Source organism: Rhinatrema bivittatum, chromosome 5 (genome assembly GCF_901001135.1).
Source record: "Rhinatrema bivittatum chromosome 5, aRhiBiv1.1, whole genome shotgun sequence".
Lineage (NCBI taxonomy): Eukaryota > Metazoa > Chordata > Amphibia > Gymnophiona > Rhinatrematidae > Rhinatrema > Rhinatrema bivittatum.
This window is the reverse complement of record NC_042619.1, coordinates 1,155,525-1,174,166: the sequence shown is the minus strand read 5'-3', so window position 1 is coordinate 1,174,166 and position 18,642 is coordinate 1,155,525. Positions and strand designations below refer to the sequence as shown.

Below are 18,642 nucleotides of genomic sequence, written 5' to 3'. Positions count from 1 at the left end.
TGGCGGGCTTGAGAACACCGACCCGGGATTTTCCTTTCCACCCCATGCTTTTTTTCAGCTGATGACCAGGGAGTGGGATACTCCGGATGCTGGTTTGAGAGTGGGGCGAGCTATGGATAAACTGTATCCATTATTGGATGAGTTTCTGGAGCTCCTGCGGTCCCCTAAGGTAGACGCTTCAGTTTCGGCTGTTGTCAAACGGACCACTATTCCAGTCACAGGCATGGTGGCTCTCAAGGATCTTCAAGACTGCAAGCTGGAAGTGCTACTTAAACGCATCTTTGAGGTGTCTGCCCTGGGTATCCGGGCGGCGGTGTGTAGCAGTTATATGCTGCATGCGAGCCTGCGCTGGGTACAGCAATTGCTGACGTCCAGAGAAGATCTTTCTCCGGGTGAGTCAGAGCAGGCGCAGCTCTTGGAGGCTGCGATAGCATATGGAGCGGATGCGCAGTATGATCTGCTCTGCACATCCTCTCGCACCATGTCATCGGCAGTGTTGGCAAGGTGGCTTTTGTGGCTTCACAACTGGTCAGCGGATGTTTCATCCAAGGCTCAGCTTGGTGCTATTCCATTTAAAGGTGTTTTTTTATTCGGGGATGATTTGGAGCGGTTGATAAAGTCCCTGGGGGACAACAAGGTTCACAAGTTGCCAGAGGACAGACCAGAACCCTCTAGGGGGTTTCCATCATTCCGCTTTAGTTTTCGAGGTCAGCGGAGGTTTCGGCAGAACAGGCAGCAAGCGGCCAGACAGTGGCAGCCGGTGGCCAGGAACGAGACCTGGGCCTCGTCCTTTCAGGGATGCAGAACCTCCCGAGAGGGTGGTACTTCCTCCTCTCTCCCCTCCAAGACTACACAATAAGATGCAGCTGGCCCATCCCTCGATCCCTCAGGTAGGGGGGGGGTCGCCTGTCCTGGTTTTAAGAGGCATGGGCCAGAATTACTTCCGATCAGTGGGTGCTAACCATAATAGAACGAGGCTACGCTTTGGAATTTGCTTGGCCTCTCAGAGACTTCTACTTATCCCCTCTTATCCCCTCAAGTGCACCCCCTCCAACCACCCAGGAACCTCAATCAACACGGGAGTGCCACAGATCTCACAAATCTCACTCACTCCATCCACAAGAAACCTAGGAGTAACAATTGACAGCCAACTCAACTTTCAACGACACATCTCCAATACAATTAAGGATGGATTCTTCAAACTCCAAACCCTGAAAAAACTTAAACCCCTTCTCCAAGCGCACGACTTCCGAACAGTCCTTCAATCAATTATCCTCTCAAAACTCGACTACTGCAACTCCCTTCTCATCGGCCTACCAGAAATCCACATCAGACCCCTCCAAGTTCTACAAAATGCCGCCGCCAGAATCATCACCAACAACAAAAAATCCTCCCACATCACACCTACCCTCAAAGAACTCCACTGGCTACCCATCACACAAAGAATCCATTACAAAACACTCACCCTCATGCACAAAAAAATACACAACAACAAAATGAACTGGCTAAACAACGCAATACATCCACACCCCACACAAAGAACCCTCAGATCCACCAACACTGGCCTCCTAGCCATCCCCAATCTCAAATCTGCACACCTCAACGCAACCCGCAAACGAGCCATAACAATAGCGGGACCCACCCTATGGAACACCCTCCCCACCTGTCTCAGAAATGAACCATCACTGCAAACCTTCAAAAAACACCTAAAAACATGGCTGTTTTTAAAAGCCTTCCCACCCGACCCTTAACCTGCCCGAACGCAACCCACCTCATCCCATACTCAAGTCTTCTCACCCCCCTGAATCCCTCACTCCGCTACTTCCTCCCACCCCACCTTCCCCCCTCCCTTCCCTCATCCCCCCCACCTCTATTCCTAAATTACCTAACCAACAAGTCCCTAATCCTAAATTTATTTTATCAACAACACATTCATGTACATATGTTATTTTCTATAACCTTTTGTTATATCCTATAACCTTTTGTTCCATGTACCACTGTTATAATATGTTATAATTGTTTTTTTTTTTGTTTTTTTTTGGTTACCATGTTATAATGTAAAATAGGGCGGACTACGCCCTATTCTCTTGGTTATCTGGAAACCGATGTGATATCTCGATTGAATGTCGGTATATAAAAGAAATAAATAAAAAATAAATAATAAATAATATCTCCATGCAGTCCACAAGTCAAATGGAAGATTGTTCGTCAGACGCTCGAATGTCTCCTGGCTCTGGGAGCAGTAAAGCCGGTCTCTCCAGAACATTGGAGGACCGGAAGGTTCTCCATTTACTTTGTAGTTCCAAAGAAAGAAGGGTCCTTCCAGCCAATTATGGACCTCAAGAAGGTAAATAAGTCTCTCAAGGTGCCCCACTTTTGCATGGAGCCTCTGCGTTCAGTCATCGCGGCGGTACGCAAGGGAGAATTCCTGGCCTCTCTGGATCTGATGGAGACATACTTGCACATTCCCATCCACAAAGATCATCAAAAGTTCCTTCACTTTTATGGTCCTGGGGATGCATTACCAATTCTGCGCTCTGCCTTTCGGTCTCACGACTGCACCCTGGACATTCACCAAGGTCATGGTGGTTGTGGTGGTGTCCCTCCGGAGACAAGGCCTACTCCTTCATCCCTACCTGGACAATTGACTCATCAGGGCCAAGTCAAGGGATTGCTGTGTGGAAGCGATCTGTAAGGTGACCACCCTCTTGGAATCCCTCGGTTGGGTAATCATTCAGACCAAGAGCAACCTTGTTCCCTCTCAGACATTAGAATTTCTGGGAGCCAGGTTCGACACTGCGGTCGGGAAAGACTGAAGGAACAAATTGATGGAGCAAGTTCATCGCTTGTTGGTTCTTCCACTGCCCAAGGCCTGGGACTACCTGCAAGTTCTGGGTTCGACGGCATCCACACTGGAGGTGGTTCCTTGAGCTTTTGCTCATATGAGACTGTTACAATGAGCATTACTTTCCCGGTGGAATCCCAAGTCAGAGAATTTGCAATTCCCCTCTACCACTCACCGATCACGCCAAGTCCAGTCTTGGGTGGTGGTTTTGCCCGCACAACCTGTCTCAAGGAATGGATCTGGAAGTCCCGAACTGGACAGTGGTAACTACGGATGCTAGCCTCTAAGGCTGGGGAGCTGTCTGCCAGTATCTTATTTATTTATTTATTTATTTATTTAACAGCTTTTAATATACCGGTGTTCGTGCGAGCACATCGTGCCGGTTTACAATAAACTAGTGAAAGGAGGAAAGTTACAAAAAACAGGGAGCGAGTGATGGAGCAGGAGCGAAATAAGGGGGGGGGAGGGAGGGAGAGAGTTAAGGAGGAAGGGATAGCAGCTGAGAAAGTACAGGAACGAAACGGTATTTACAAGGTTATAAAAGGATAACTTATTTACAGCATTTAACACAGGTTTTTACATTTTAGCTTAATTACAGTGAAGTACGGTGGGAATACGGGGGTAGGGTGGGGGGGGGGGTTTGGGGGTGGGTAGCAGGGGGGGGGGACTGGGAGGGTTTCAGGGGGGTGGACTACGAGGGGTTTGTTTCTGGGTAGGCCTGTCTGAAGAGCCAGGTCTTAATGCCTTTTTTGAAGTTTTGCAGTGAGGGTTCAAGAAGGAGGTGTGTGGGGAGGGAGTTCCAGAGGGCAGGGCCTGCGATAGTGAAGGCTCTTTCTCTGGTGGTGGAGAGGCGGGCTGTCTTGAGGGGGGGTGTGTGAAGGGTGCCTGTGGAGGTGGATCTTGTGGGGCAGAGTGAGAAATGAAAGTGGGGCATTTCCTTAAGCCAGGGGGGGTTGTTTTTGTAGAGAATATTGTGAAGAATGGTAAGGGTTTTATATTGGGAGCGGAATTGGATGGGCAGCCAGTGCAGGTCTACCAGAATGGGTGTAATATGTTCTCTTTTACGTGTGTTAGTAATGATTCGTGCCATGGCGTTCTGTAAGGTTTGTAGTGGTTTGATAGTGGAGTATGGGAGGCCTAGTAGCAGGGCGTTGCAGTAGTCCACTTTGGAGAAGATGGTGGACTGTAGGACTAACCTGAAGTCTTGAGTGTGGAGTAAAGGCTTGAGTTTTTTAAGGATCTGGAGTTTGTAGAAGCCTGCTTTGAGTAGGGATTTGATGTGTGGCTTGAAGTTCAGGTGTTGGTCAAGTGTGACACCCAGGTCTCTTACGGAGGGGGGTAGTGTGGGTGAGATGGTGGGGCGTGGTGGGGTGGGGGAGGAGTCGTGTTCAGGTTGTTTGGATATAAAGAGTAGTTCGGTATCTTTCAGTACAGGGCAGCTGGTCCCCGGAGGAGTCCGGATGATCGATCAATTACCTGGAGACCAGGGCGGTTCGCTTGGCCTTGCAACACTTTCTTCCACACTTGCACCAACAGGTGGTTCGGGTTCTCTCCGGCAATGCGACGACAGTGGCCTATATCAACTGTTAAGAAGGCACCAGAAATCGTCAAGCTGTAGCCGACGAAGCGGAGCTATTTATGGCTTGGGCGTAACAAAATCTTGCGATGCTGGCAGCTTCCCACATCGCCGGGAAGGACAACATACAAGCAGACTTCCTCAGTCAGAGGCACATAGATCCAGACAACGCAATGGATCTCATTTCCCACAGATGGGAGGACTCCCCACATGGACTTGATGGCAATGCGGGACAATGCCAAGACTCCGCGCTTCTTCAGTTGCAGGAGAGATCACGGCGCAGAGGGGGTTGATGCACTAGCGCTCCCCTGGCCAACCTCCATTCTCCTGTATGTGTTTCCTCCTTGGCCTCTGGTGGGCAAGGTGCTTCGCAGGATAGAGGTCCACCCAGGGAGGGTAATCCTAGTGGCTCCTGAGTGGCCCCGACATCCGTGGTTTGCAGACCTTTTCAATCTTGCCATGGACGGCCCCCTACGACTCGGGCATCTTCCACATCTTCTCCATCAAGGGCCTATATATTTCAACCAGGCAGCTCACTTCTGTCTAGCGGCTTGGCTTTTGAAAGGAGGAGATTGAGGAAGAAGGGCTATTATGAGGAGGTCATCACTATATTGCTACAAGCCAGGAAAACATCTACCTCCCTCTCATATATTAGAGTATCGAGAGTTTTTGAGTTGTGGTGTCGTGAGAGAGAAATTCTTCCCAGGCATGCTACGATTGCTCTGTTAAGTTTTTTGCAAACTGGTTTGGCCAAGTGCTTGTCCTTTAACTCAGTCCAGGTACAGGTGGCAGCCCTAGGCACTCTGGTTGGTAGCTTGGTGGCAGCACATCCAGATGTGGTGCGTTTCCTCAGAGGCGTAAGACATTTGAAACCTCCGGTATGTCCGTCGTGGAGTCTTAATTTGGTTCTTCGTGTCTTGTGTGATCCGCCATTCGAGCCCCTTAAAACGGTAATATTGAAGGACCTTATTTTGAAAATGGTGTGTTTGGTGGCTATCTGCTCAGCTCGCTGAATTTCTGAGTTGCAGGCTCTCTCCTGTAGGGAACCCTTTTTGAGGATCTCCGACTCAGGAGTTTCTCTTTGTACGGTTCCATCCTTTTTGCCCAAAGTGGCCTCATCTTTTCATTTAAGCCAATCAGTTGAGCTGCCGGCCTTTCCGGATTTGTCAAATGATGTACAACATGCATGAGAGCTTCGTCGGCTAGATGTATGGTGTTCCTTGTTGCGTTACTTGGAAGTCACTAATTATTTTAGACTGTCCTATGGAGTGGTCCCAGGAAGGGTCACTGTTACGCTTGGGCTCCGGTCAGGAGGCGTGAACACCACCCAGCAGGGTGGCTCCAGGTGGAGAGAGACAGGAGGCTAGAAACAGTGTCTGGTTCCAGGCTGGGTCAAGGCAGGCAGCAATAAGCAGTGTCTAGTTCAGGCTGGGTCAGAGCAGGCGGCAAGGAGCAGAGTCTAAGTTCAGGCTGGGTCAGGGCAGGCGGCAATGAGCAGAGTCTAAGTTCAGGCTGGGTCAGGGCAGGCGGCAATGAGCAGAGTCTAAGTTCAGGCTGGGTCAGGGCAGGCGGCAATGAGCAGAGTCTAAGTTCAGGCTGGGTCAGGGCACAGTAAGCAGGGCAAGGCAGGTCAGAAGGCCCGTAGGCCACACACACACAGAAGGCCCGTAGGCCACACACCATAAGCGGGGCAAGGCAGGTCAGAAGGCCCGTAGGCCACACACACACAGAAGGCCCGTAGGCCACACACCATAAGCGGGGCAAGGCAGGTCAGAAGGCCCGTAGGCTCCACACACACAGACAGAAGGCCCGTAGGCCATACACCATAAGCAGAGCAGGGCAGGTCAGAAGGCCCGTAGGCCACACACACACAGAAGGCCCGTAGGCCATACATCATAAGCGGGGCAAGGCAGGTCAGAAGGCCCGTAGGCTCCACACACACAGACAGAAGGCCCGTAGGCCACACACCATAAGCAGGGCAGGTCAGAAGGCCCGTAGGCCACACACACACAGAAGGCCCGTAGGCCACACACACTATAAGCAGAGCAGGGCAGGTCAGAAGGCCCGTAGGCCACACACACACAGAAGGCCCGTAGGCCACACACCATAAGCAGAGCAGGGCAGGTCAGAAGGCCCGTAGGCCACACACCGTAAGCAGAGCAAGCAGGTCAGAAGGCCCGTAGGCCAGGTGAGAACAACGAGGAAGGAGGCCCGAAGGCCGCGCAAGGCAAGGAAAGGCCCGAAGGCCGCGCAGGGCTAGAGCAGGGAGCCCAGGTGAGCTCGATGCCGAAGCACCGAGGCAACTGTCAGGCAGGGTTATAAGGACACACCCAGAGCACAGAGTGGACAGATAAGATGGACTGGGCCTGTCCGGAAAGCCAGCACTAGAGGGACCCCTGGTGGTGAGGCGGTTGCACTGCAGCCAAAACTGTAACAGTCACAAGGTGTCTAAGACGTCGATTGCACGATATCGTCTGCATACATTTGTAAAGGGAGACCTGTTCGGGAGGGCCTGAGAGCCCATTTTATTCGTTCTCAAGCAGCTTCGTGGGCCGAATGCCAGTTAGTATTGCCTCAGGAGATTTGCAGAGCTGCTACTTGGAAGACACTTCACACATTTGCTTGCCACTACCACTTGGACGTTCAAGCGCCAGGAGATTTTGGCAGTGGCGTACTGCGTGTGGGACTCGCACGCTCCCACCCAGTTTAGGGAAGCTTTGGTACATCCCATGGTCTGGACTGATCAGGTATGTACAGAGAAAAGAAAATTGGTTCTTACCTGATAATTTTCGTTCCTGTAGTACTACGGATCAGTCCAGACGCCCGCCCTAAGACTAGGAGTGGGTAACAGGGGGATCTGTAAAGTCCGCACGCGCATATTCAGGTTATGTTATTGCAGCATACTAAGAAAGTTATGGTTACATGTTTATCTGTTCGTTCTTAAAGTTCTTCTTGATTCATTGCTAGTTTAATTCTGCTTTGATACACTGTATACTGAAGGGATGCAGGAGGCATACTAGGTTAAGTGAGGATACCTTTCAAGTTTTTCTCTGACTCCACCTGCTGGAAGGGAGGCATAACCCATGGTCTGGACTGATCCGTGGTACTACAGGAACAAAAATTATCAGGTAAGAATCAATTTTCTTTTCAGTGGTGGCCCAGTTGGATTACTGTAATAGTCTGTGTGTGGGCCTTCCTGACTGGCTCACACACAGGCTATAGAAAGTCCAAAACGCAGCACCTTGGGTGGTGCTGGGGTATTCAGGGCTAACGACTAAAGCAAGTGTTCTCCTCGCTTCCTTGCCTTCCCACTGCAGTTTGTATACAATTTAAGATCTTAGCACTGATATTTATAGTAATGAGAGAATGGTGTTAGGACTTCTTTACTGTGTCCCTGAAGGTCCCCTCTGTATTCCTCTCTGTCTTCCTTAGCTCTTCAGGTCTTCCACTCCAGCTTTAAAGACCGGACTTGTTCTCTGAGAGCAGTACATACACAGCAAGCAGATAATTGTACATATGATGAACTGCCATACACGCCCAGTATCCTTTTTCCAGTAGTGGCCAAACCAGGTCACAAGTACTTGGTAAGGTCCCAAATACTATATAGATTCCATGCTGCTTACTCCCAAGGATAAGCAGTGGCTTTCTCTATGATGATTTATGGACTTTTCCTCCAGGAAATCCAACTACACTAACTGCCTTTACCACATACTCTGGCAATGAATTTCAGAGCCTGATTGTGCACCGACGGTTAAAATATTTTCTCCGATTTTAAATGTGCTTAGTAACGATGGAGCGCCCTGTACTCTTTGAATTTTTATTTGTTTTTGAAAGAGTAAAACAACTGATTAACGTTTACTTGTTCCATTCCACTCATTATTTTATAGACCTCTATCCTATCTCCCCTCAGCCGTCTGTTCTCCAAGCTGAAGAGTCCTAACCTCTTTAGCCTTCCAGATATCTCCCATCCGACTGCTGTTTGCATATTTTTTAAAGTTATTTAGGGAGCGGGGAAGGCTTAATACCTGATTTCTGACTGTATGCATCGAATAAAATGCTGGATATCATCCAATCTGCTGTTCCTGAATATTCAAAAACCTGATTCCATGTGGATTTTGTGTTCCCCCGACCCAAGACATATTTAGGATTGACGATAGACAGTGTGTCTGTGATTTAGCCTGTATACCCCGTGGGCCGGATTTTAAATGCCCTGCGCGCGCCTATTTTGCATAGGCCGCCAGCACGCGCAGAGCCCCAGGACGAGCGTAAGTCCCGGGGCTTTGTAAAAGGGGCGTGTCGGGGGCGTGTCTTAAATGACACGGCGTTTCGGGGCGTGACGCGGCATTGCGGGGGCAGGCCCGGGGGCGTGGCGCCGGCCCGGGGGCGTGGTCGAGGCCTCCGGACCAGCCCCCGGGTCGGGTAATGGCGTGCCAGCAGCCCGCTGGCGCGCACAGATTTACATCTGCTTTTAGCAGGCGTAAATCGTGCAACAAAGGTAAGGGGGGGGTTTAGATAGGGCCGGGGGGGGTGGGTTAGGGAGGGGAAGGTGGGGGGAGGGCAAAGGAAAGTTCCCTCCGAGGCCGCTCCGAAATCTGAAATGTGCACCCCCTTGCACCCTGACCCCGGATTTTATAAGATACGCGCGGCTACGCGCGTATCTTATAAAATCCAGTGTACTTTTGTTCGCACCTGCTGCGCGAACAAAAGTATGCGCAATTTTATAAAATCTGGCCTCGTATGCGCAGGTTACTGCAGTTGGGATTTTATGAACTGTAAGTCCTGCGACAGTTGAGATTTTTTTTATCAGGAAATGGTTTCAGAAATTTAATTCCACCATTTTTGTCAGCACTTGATGAGGGGTATTCCTTGCTCGTTGGACTGCCCGAATGTCGTTTGAGAGTATTGAGCTGCTCCAGATGCTGCTTAGTACCTTGTTCTTCCAGCGGCGCGAAACTTACAGCTCCTGCTTTCATTCAGGCGCCTTGCCTTCCTGTGCAGCAGTGAATTAAATTTAATATATTGGTTCTCATTTCTGAGGTTATTTCAGTCATTAGTATGCCAAATTTATCACAGCTATTGGTTTCATATCAACCTTTTCGGACAGTACATTCTAGTAATGCCTTTTTACTATCTGTCTCCTCATTAAAGGAGAATTGCTTAGCAAACTCGATCACGAGTGTTCTTCATTGTGAAATTTCTTGCCTTACGCCATAAGACATACCTGAAATTAAAGCTTTAAAGTTTTATTTCCAAGGTTTATATATGCACAAATATTTAAAAAAAATATTTACTATAATTTTATATGTTTATGCTTATTTATGATTGTATGTTTTATTAATTTGATGATCTATGTTTTGTTTTAAACCGCTTAATACAATGTAATTGCTTTAGGCAGTATATACGGAGGATGTCATAATGCCTCTGTATGGCTCCAACTGTTAAGACTATACCTTTGTTTGGAGTGAGACTCAGTGCTGTTTGGGCAGGAGGTCGCCGACTGGGTTCGTCGGTGCGGCAGTGGGAGGCTGCAGTGTGTGTTCCAAGCTTTTCCGCGTCGGCGCAGCAGTCGGGGTCTGTTCCGGGGCTCACCGCGATTCATGCCTTCAGACACGTTTGACGTCGGGGTGCGCGCGTGTGCGTACGTAACGTCAGACGCATGCTTGCTCGGCTGAGGTCTGTGATCCAGCTTAAACGTGCGCGAGCACCCAAATGATTGGAGGAGTCTTCGGAGGGAACAGGGGACTGGAGCGGTTTAGAATTATTAAAGGTATGTCAGCTGTTATAAGCACGGAAGAGATGCGTTCAGGTTGCCTTGGCAACCAACAGCAACAGTGAACGCATCTCTTCAGCTTAGTCTCTGCATTTTTACCTTGTATTTTGCCTTATTGCCTTGTATTTATATATATTTAGTTGCCAAGTATTTTCCCTTTTACTAGTGTTCAAGTTTAGAAATATATTTGGATCTACACTGCTTTGAGAATAAATACGTTTTAGAGAATCATCACTGTGCTCAGTTTGACATTTCAGCTTGAAGATCAGTTACATTGAAGATCAGTTACATTGAAAGATTGTGTGCTATTAGATCCATCTATTGACTTAATAAAATCTTAATAGCTATCTTTCTGGCCTCCAGGCCATTCCCGGTCTGGCCCAATGGTTGCAGCAGCAGCAACGTTGTTTAGATGTTTTGACTGCTACCATCGAAAGGACTAGCTAACCGCCTAGATTCAACACCCCCGGTAGTCCCACCGGAGGCTTCTCCCGTCGCTGGTCCAGCCGCATCTACGCAGTTACTAGTGCCACCTCGCTATGCGGGAGATGCCAAGCAGTGTCGGGGTTTTATCAACCACTGTCTCATGCGGTTCTCTCTTCAACCCACGCAGTTCCCATCCGATCAGGTGAAGACCACTTATATTCTGTCTTTATTGGATGGAAGGGCTCTGGCATGGGCCCTCTCCGCCTGTGGGAGCGAGGTGATCCTCTGCTGGGGAATCTACAACAATTTTTGCACAATTTTAAACTAGTATTCGATGAACCAGCTCGTCAGTATACTGCAGCATCTGAACTCTTGCATCTCCGCCTAGGCTTCCGGCCGCTGGTCAATTACGCGGTTGAGTTCCGTACTTTGGCATCGGAGCTAGGATGGCGGGAGGACAGACTACACAGCGTCTTCCTAGAAGCACTATCTCTTCGCATTAAAGATGAGCTTGCGGCAAGGGATCTTCCTGATGATCTTGAACGCCTAATAAACCTGTCAGGAAGAATTGATCGCAGACTTCAGCAACGGGCCCGAGAAGTTAAACCTGTCCGTAGACCTGTTACACTGGCTCCATCCTTCTCCCAACCAATCGCATTACCTCTGGAACACCAATCCAGTTAGGGTGTGGAGCCCATGCAACTCGGCCGCAGTCCACTCACCCCAGAAGAAAGGAAGCACCGTCGTACCCTAGGATTGTGTTTGTACTGCGGTGGTAAGGGACACATGTTAGCACAATGTCTGGAATGACCGGGAAACTCCCAAGCCTAGGCATTACAGGGGAGCTAATCCTAGGTTGTGTGAGTCCTGCTCCCCAATGCACAGTTCCAGTTACTTTGGAGTATCCTGGGGGAACTTTTGCCACTTTAGCTCTTCTTGACTCTGGGGCCGGGAGCAACTTCATCCTTGCTGATCTGGTCCAACAGTTACAACTGCTGGAGGTTCCTCATTCGCCACCGCTACGAGTCTCATCTATTCATGGTACTACTTTGCCGGGTAGCATTTCTTCTACCACTGCTCCTGTGATCATGCGCACTGGAATTCTTCACAAGGAGAAGATTTCCTTCTACGTCTTGGACAAATCCATCCATCCCATAGTTTTGGGTCTACCCTGGCTTCAGAAGCATTCACCACTCATTGATTGGAAGTCTTTACGGAGTGCAGCCTGCTTTTTGATCTGCTTGTCGAATCTGCCGCAGCCTAGTGTACCTTTGGCTGTTACTCCTCTGACATTGCCTCCTCAGTACACAGAATATGCAGATGTCTTCTCCAAAGAAAGGTTGAACTTTTACCAGAACACCGGATTTTTGACTGTGCCATTGATTTACTACCTGGCGCTATACCCCCTCGAGGGTGAGATTATCCCTTGTCTTTACCTGAAACTTGGGCAATGTCTCAATATATCCAAGAAAATCTGGATAAGGGGTTTATTCGGCCATCTACATCTCCAGCTGGAGCCGGATTCTTTTTTGTTGCCAAGACTGATCTCTTAGACCCCGTATAGATTATCGGGGTCTCAGTTCCATCACCCGCAGGGACCGATATCCTCTTCCTCTCATTCCTGAGCTATTGGATCGTCTACAAGGAGCAATAATATTTACTAAATTAGATCTCCGAGGAGCATATAATTTAATACGAATAAAGCCAGGTGATGAATGGAAAACTGCATTCAATACTCGTGATGGGCATTACGAGTATTTTGTCATGCCTTTCAGACTTTGTAATGCGCCAGTGATTTTCCAAAACCTGATGAACGAGGTGTTTCGGGATATGCTCCATTCCTCAGTAATCATATACCTTGATGATGTTCTCATACTCGCTAAAGATATTAATACCCATCGAAACAAGTACGTCTGGTGTTGCAACAGCTCCGCGAGAATCGCCTATTCGCCAAATTAGAAAAGTGTGTATTTGAACAATCATCTTTACCCTTCTTGGGATACATCGTGTCAACTTCAGGATTCCATATGGACCCAGGGAAGATATTAGCCATTAAGGATTGGCCTCGCCCAGTTGGAGTGAAGGCTCTTCAATGCTTTCTGGGGTTTGCAAACTTTTATCGACATTTCATTCCCCATTAATTTCAGAAGGTAGCACCACTTACTGCGTTAACCAAAAAGGGGGCCAATGCCAGAGAATGGTCTACAGAAGCAATCCAGGCATTTGAGGAATTAAAACAAGCCTTCCTGCTCGATTCTTGCCTGCATCATCCAGATCCCACACGACCCTTTGTAGTGGAGGTAGATGCTTCTGACATAGCGGTTGGGGCTGTTCTCTGTCAACTATCTGACAAGGGATCATTACTTCCTTGCTCGTACTTCTCAAAGAAATTTACTCCTGCAGAGAAGAATTACGGAATAGGGGACAAAGAACTCTTAGCCATTAAAATGGCATTTGAAGAGTGGTGTCAGTGGCTGGAGGGGGCTCAACATCCAGTGGTGGTATACACCGATCATAAAAATCTGGAGTATCTGTCTCGTGCTCAACGTTTAAATCCCCGACAAGCTCGCTGGTCCCTGTTTTTTAGCTGCTTTAATTTCTCCTTACGCTACAGACCAGCCTCCAAAAACATACGGGCAGATGCTCTCTCCCATATCACGGAATCTGAGGACTCGCCTTCCGTACCCCAACACATTATCGACCTCGCTAAGATCCATCTTGCAGCCACCAACATGGTGCCTGCTGGGAAGATGGTAGTGCCTCTTCGTTTACACAAGAAGGTCCTGTCTTGGGCTCATGATTCGCTCACAGCAGGTCATCTAGGGAGGCTTCGTACTCAAGAACTTTTGTCTCGTTACTATTGGTAGCCACACAAAATATCAGAGCATACGTAGACTCCTGCCCATCCTGCACCAAACAAAATCCCTCTACAATATGAATGGGGAACAAGAAGTTTAAAGGAATAAGCGAATGAACATCTACACAAAGCTAAAGTCACCCTATTAGCATAATTGTATATCCATCATCATTATAGAATAACTTAAGAAACTTGCAGTTTAAAGTTCAATTATTGTATGATTTCCTATTAATCATATAAAAGACAAGATCCAGATTTCACATTATATACCTTAGATTATGAAAATTGTTACCGTAAATGTTTTGGCACTTTGTTAGTAAGAATTTAATCAAATATATATATTTATTTATTTATTTAATGTCTTTTTTATACTGATAGCCGTTCACACATCGTATCGGTTTACAGTTAAACAGGAACCATTGGGCAGAACCCTTACATATAACATTGCAAAACATGCGTGCCACCCTGTAAACCGTTGTGATGGTGCACTACTAAACGACGGTTTAGAAAAGATTTTAAATTAAAAAAAAAATAAAAAAATACTGGGACGTCCTTGGGGGTTACTACAACTGCTTCCTATTCCTGTGGAACCGTGGACTCATCTTTCTACGGATTTCATTGTGGATTAACCAACAACAGAAGGGAAACAAGTTATCTGGGTCACAGTAGACAGATTTTCTAAAATGGCTCATTTTGTAGCTCTTAAAAAGCTTCCAACTGAACCAGAACTTGCACAGCTTTTTTCCGAGCATATCTTCCATTTACATGGATTACCACAACATATTAATTCTGATAGGGGAACACAATTTACTGCGGAATTTTGGAAAGCACTTTGTAAAAAATTTGACATTCAATTGGATTTCACTTCAGCTTTTCATCCACAGGGGAACGGGCAAATTGAAAGAATCAATAGAATTCTAAAGACTTATTTACGACTACTCATAGGAGAGAAGCAAGATAATTGGGTATCTTTACTACCTTGGGCGGAATTTTCTTATAACCATCATACTCAATCAGCCATGGGATTTTCACCATTTCAATTAGTTTATGGAAAACAACTAAAACCACCCTTACCTCTTCCATTGACAGTAGATTCACCTGCAGCTCAAATTACTGCTCAACAGTTTCAATCACTGTGGAATTCTACACAAGCTAATTTGATTCGGGCTAATTCAGCAGCCAAAAAAACGACAGATAAACATTGTAGAACAGCACCCGTTTTTCAACCTGGAGATGAAGTTTGGCTCAGTACTCGTAATATCTGTCTTAAACTACCCTCTATGCGTTTAGCTCCCAGATATATAGGACCGTTTACAATTATTGAGTGAATTGGCATAGTTTCTTATTGTCTAAAACTACCTTCGAAGCTTCGTATTCACAATGTAGTTCATGTTTCTTTACTTAAGCCATTAATCACATCTAGGTTTCATAGAGTTCCACCTGAATCTACAAGTACAGCTGCGGATGCAGACATTATTTATCAGGTACAAGACATTCTGGACGTTCGTTTCCATCATCGACTATGGGAGTATTTGATTTCCTGGGAGGGTTTCGGACCAGAGGAAAACACTTGGGAACCAGCCTCCAATATTTTGGACAAGTCTTTATTAATACAATTTCATCAGGACAATCCAAGTAAACCTAAACCTCTAGGAAGGGGGGAGTAAGAGAGGGGGTACTGTTAAGACTATACCTTTGTTTGGAGTGGGACTCAGTGCTGTTTGGACGGGAGGTCACCGACTGGGTTCGTCGGTGCGGCAGTGGGAGGCTGCAGTGTGTGTTCCAGGCCTTGGCGCGGTAGTCGGGGTCTGTTCCGGGGCTCGCTCGCGATTCGTGCCTTCAGACGCATGCTTGCTCGGCTGAGGTCTGTGATCCAGCTTAAACGTGCGCGAGCATCCAAATGATTGGAGGAGTCTTCAGAGGGAACAGGGGACTGGAGCGGTTTAGAATTATTAAAGGTATGTCAGCTGTTATAAGCACGGAAGAGATGCGTCCAGGTTGCCTTGGCAACCAACAGCAATGGTGAACGCATCTCTTCAGCTTAGTCTCTGCATTTTTACCTTGTATTTTGCCTTATTGCCTTGTATTTATATATTTATTTAGTTGCCAAGTATTTTCCCTGTTACTAGTGTTCAAGTTTAGAAATATATTTGGATCTACACTGCTTTGAGAATAAATACGTTTTAGAGAATCATCGCTGTGCTCAGTTTAACGTTTCAGCTTGAAGGTCGGTTACATTGAAAGTCTGTGTGCTATTAGATCCATCTATTGACTTAATAAAATCTGAAGTCAGACAAGAGTCCACAAACTTAACAGTAACAATGGTGAAGTCCGCATCTTGAATACTGTGTGCAGTTCTGGTCACCGCAGCTCAAAAAGGATATAGGTGCACTGGAGAAAGTGCTGTGAAGGGCAACCAAAATGATAAAGGGGATGGAACAGTTCCCCTATGAGGAAAGGCTAAAGAAGTTAGAGCTCTTCAGTTTGGAGAAGTCTACAAAATCATGAAAGGACTTGAGCAAATTAATGTAAATCGGTTATTTACTCTCTCAGATAATAGAAAGACCAGGGGGCATCCTTGAAGTTAGCAAGTAGCTCATTTAAAACAAATCGAAGAAAATTCTTTTTCACTCAGCGCATAGTTAAACTCTGGAATTTGTTGCCAGAGGATGTGGTTACAGCAGTTAGTGTAACTGGGTTTAAAATAGGTTTGGATAAGTTCCTAGAAGTTAAATGTTTCCGTGTTCCCCCCTTAACTCTACTGTTCCTAACATGTTTCTAACTTACACGATCTCTCTTAACTCCTATTACTCCCTTTTCTTAGTCTGCCAATCTTTCCATCTTATCACTAAACTATTACTCTCAACTTTAGTTTAACTATGCCCTCCTCTTCTAGTCATTCTAGCACTATTGTGACTCTCTTATAACCATTGATCTCGCCCTCTGTACATATGTATATAACCCTTTCCTTCCTTACCCTTTCTCTTCCCTTCCCGTTCCAATTTGCTCCCCACCCCTCCTATACCCCCAGTTTTTCACCTTGATACTAGATTAAGTTATGCAATCACATTTATTTTACTCTATATTTCTATCTAATATTCCGTTAATTAAGTTGTTCTTGATATTGTATTTTACTGTTTTAATTTATTGTGGAATTCAGATATTATTATACTGTTATATGTACACGCAACTGCGTATTTTTGTTCTATGTACACCGACGTGATATCTTTGATGAGCGGCGGTATATAAAAACCAATAAATAAATAAATAAATAAATCCATAAACTGCTATATCTGTAATTAATAAGCAATAGTAGCTTGTGATTTATCTAATGTTTGGGATCCTGCCAGGTACTTGTGACTTGGATTGGCCACTGTTGGAAACAGGATGCTGGGCTTGATGGACTCTTGGTCTGACCCAGTATGACGTGTTCTTATGTTCTTATACAAATTTTAAATAAATAAATAAAATTAAATAATAAAATACAGTAAGTTCCTTAAATGTAATAGGCTTATCTTTTTTTTGTGTACTTGGTTTATTAGTGACCTACAATTGACCTACAATTTATTTAAATTATAGTCAGGGTTAATTGTGCACGTGTAAATGTAAAGTACTAATTGAATCCTATTGTGTAGATTTAGTTTCTGTGCTTAACAGTGCCCTCAATAGGGAGAAGATTTGAGAGTTGGGTAGGTGGAAGGAGAACAGACGCCACTGAACTGGGGGTAGGAGGAAAGCGCTCTCAGGAAACAGAAATGTGCTTTGATATAGCGTCTTTCTTTCTTTCTCTTCTCCTCTCTGCTGCAGGTGTTCTCCAGTGAGGGTCAGTTTAAGCTGAGGTTCGGCGTGCGGGGCCGCTCCCCGGGGCAGTTGCAGCGACCCACGGGTGTAACAGTGGATAAGAACGGAGACATCATTGTAGCAGATTACGACAACAGATGGGTCAGCATCTTCTCACCGGAGGGGAAATTCAAGGTAGGGGGTCCAGCACCACCTCCTCTGCGTCCTGTCATGAACCTGTCCCTCCCCTCCTCCTCTCACTGCAGATACCATCATCATTTATTTAAGAAATTCTTACAACAGATACATGCATAAAATACCAAATAACTTAAAACAACGAAAAGAAATTTGCAAAAACACAAATCAGGTGGCATGAAAAGCTTGTACTGATGGAAGAATAGCTGTTAATTCTGTCTCTCTTCCTCCTATAATCACCCTCTTACATCATATCCTGTCTTTATGTGTCTCATAATAACCTGTCCCACTTCTTCTTTTATTATATCACCTGATAATCCATTTCTCTTCTCCCCTACCTTTCTTTTCCTATAATACTTTCTGCTCGCCCCTCCTCCTCCTATCTGTAAACCCATAATAATTCTCTCTCTTCTTCCACTTTGTATCCTACGGTGATCCTCACTCCCCTTCCCTTCGGTCACCCTCTTCTCGTCCTCTATCATTATCACCTTCTTCCTCTCAGTTTAATGCATTTGTGGACGTGACTCTGTGGAGGTGCATTCCAGCCGTGGCCAGCCATGCAGGATGCGTTTTCTTTAGCCAACGTTGGACACCAAGTGGCCGTTTCTGCTACTGCAGAGACTTCCCTTCCGCTGGGAAATGCAGATGTGCACATAGGGTGCTCTGCGTGAATCGCTGGGGGGCCTCGTCAAGACACTTTTACAGATACTGCGCGGGCTGAAGTGCTGTCTGCATGGCATTTGATATTTTAGATTTAGCAGCAGCACTGCAGGCCCTTACTGAGATAAATCCTGCGATCAGCATGGGGCCCTGAAGATGCAGAACTGCATGTCTGGTGCAAGTTCTGTCGGGCCATGATTGGGTTACGCTGGACCCCACAAATGGAGGAGAGGTGGGCCAAATGTCTTGCAACAGAAGTTGAGGTAGAGTGGAGCCAGAGGCAGTGATTTGGGTGCGTGGAGACCTCGCTGCCCAGCACCAGAAACGTGCGCCTGTCGTGCACCGGGTGCTGTTAGCAGCCTGGGCCACGTTCATGCCTGTCGTGCACTGAGCACCGGGTGCCGTTAGCAGCCTGGGCCACGTTCATACCTGTCGTGCACTGAGCACCGGGTGCCGTTAGCAGCCTGGGCCACGTTCATGCCTGTCGTGCACTGAGCACCGGGTGCCGTTAGCAGCCTGGGCCACGTTCATGC

At 46.8% G+C, this 18,642-nt stretch overlaps 1 protein-coding gene across 1 annotated transcript in view; it reads left to right on the top strand.

Moving 5' to 3' along the window:
• Window positions 1–18,642, top strand: part of TRIM3 (tripartite motif containing 3) — a 145,970-nt gene that overhangs the window by 114,719 nt on the left and 12,609 nt on the right. Inside the window, exon 8 of the mRNA XM_029601739.1 lies at window positions 17,282–17,449. Coding sequence (XP_029457599.1) covers window positions 17,282–17,449 — 168 coding nt within the window. The remainder of the gene's footprint in view (window positions 1–17,281; window positions 17,450–18,642) is intronic.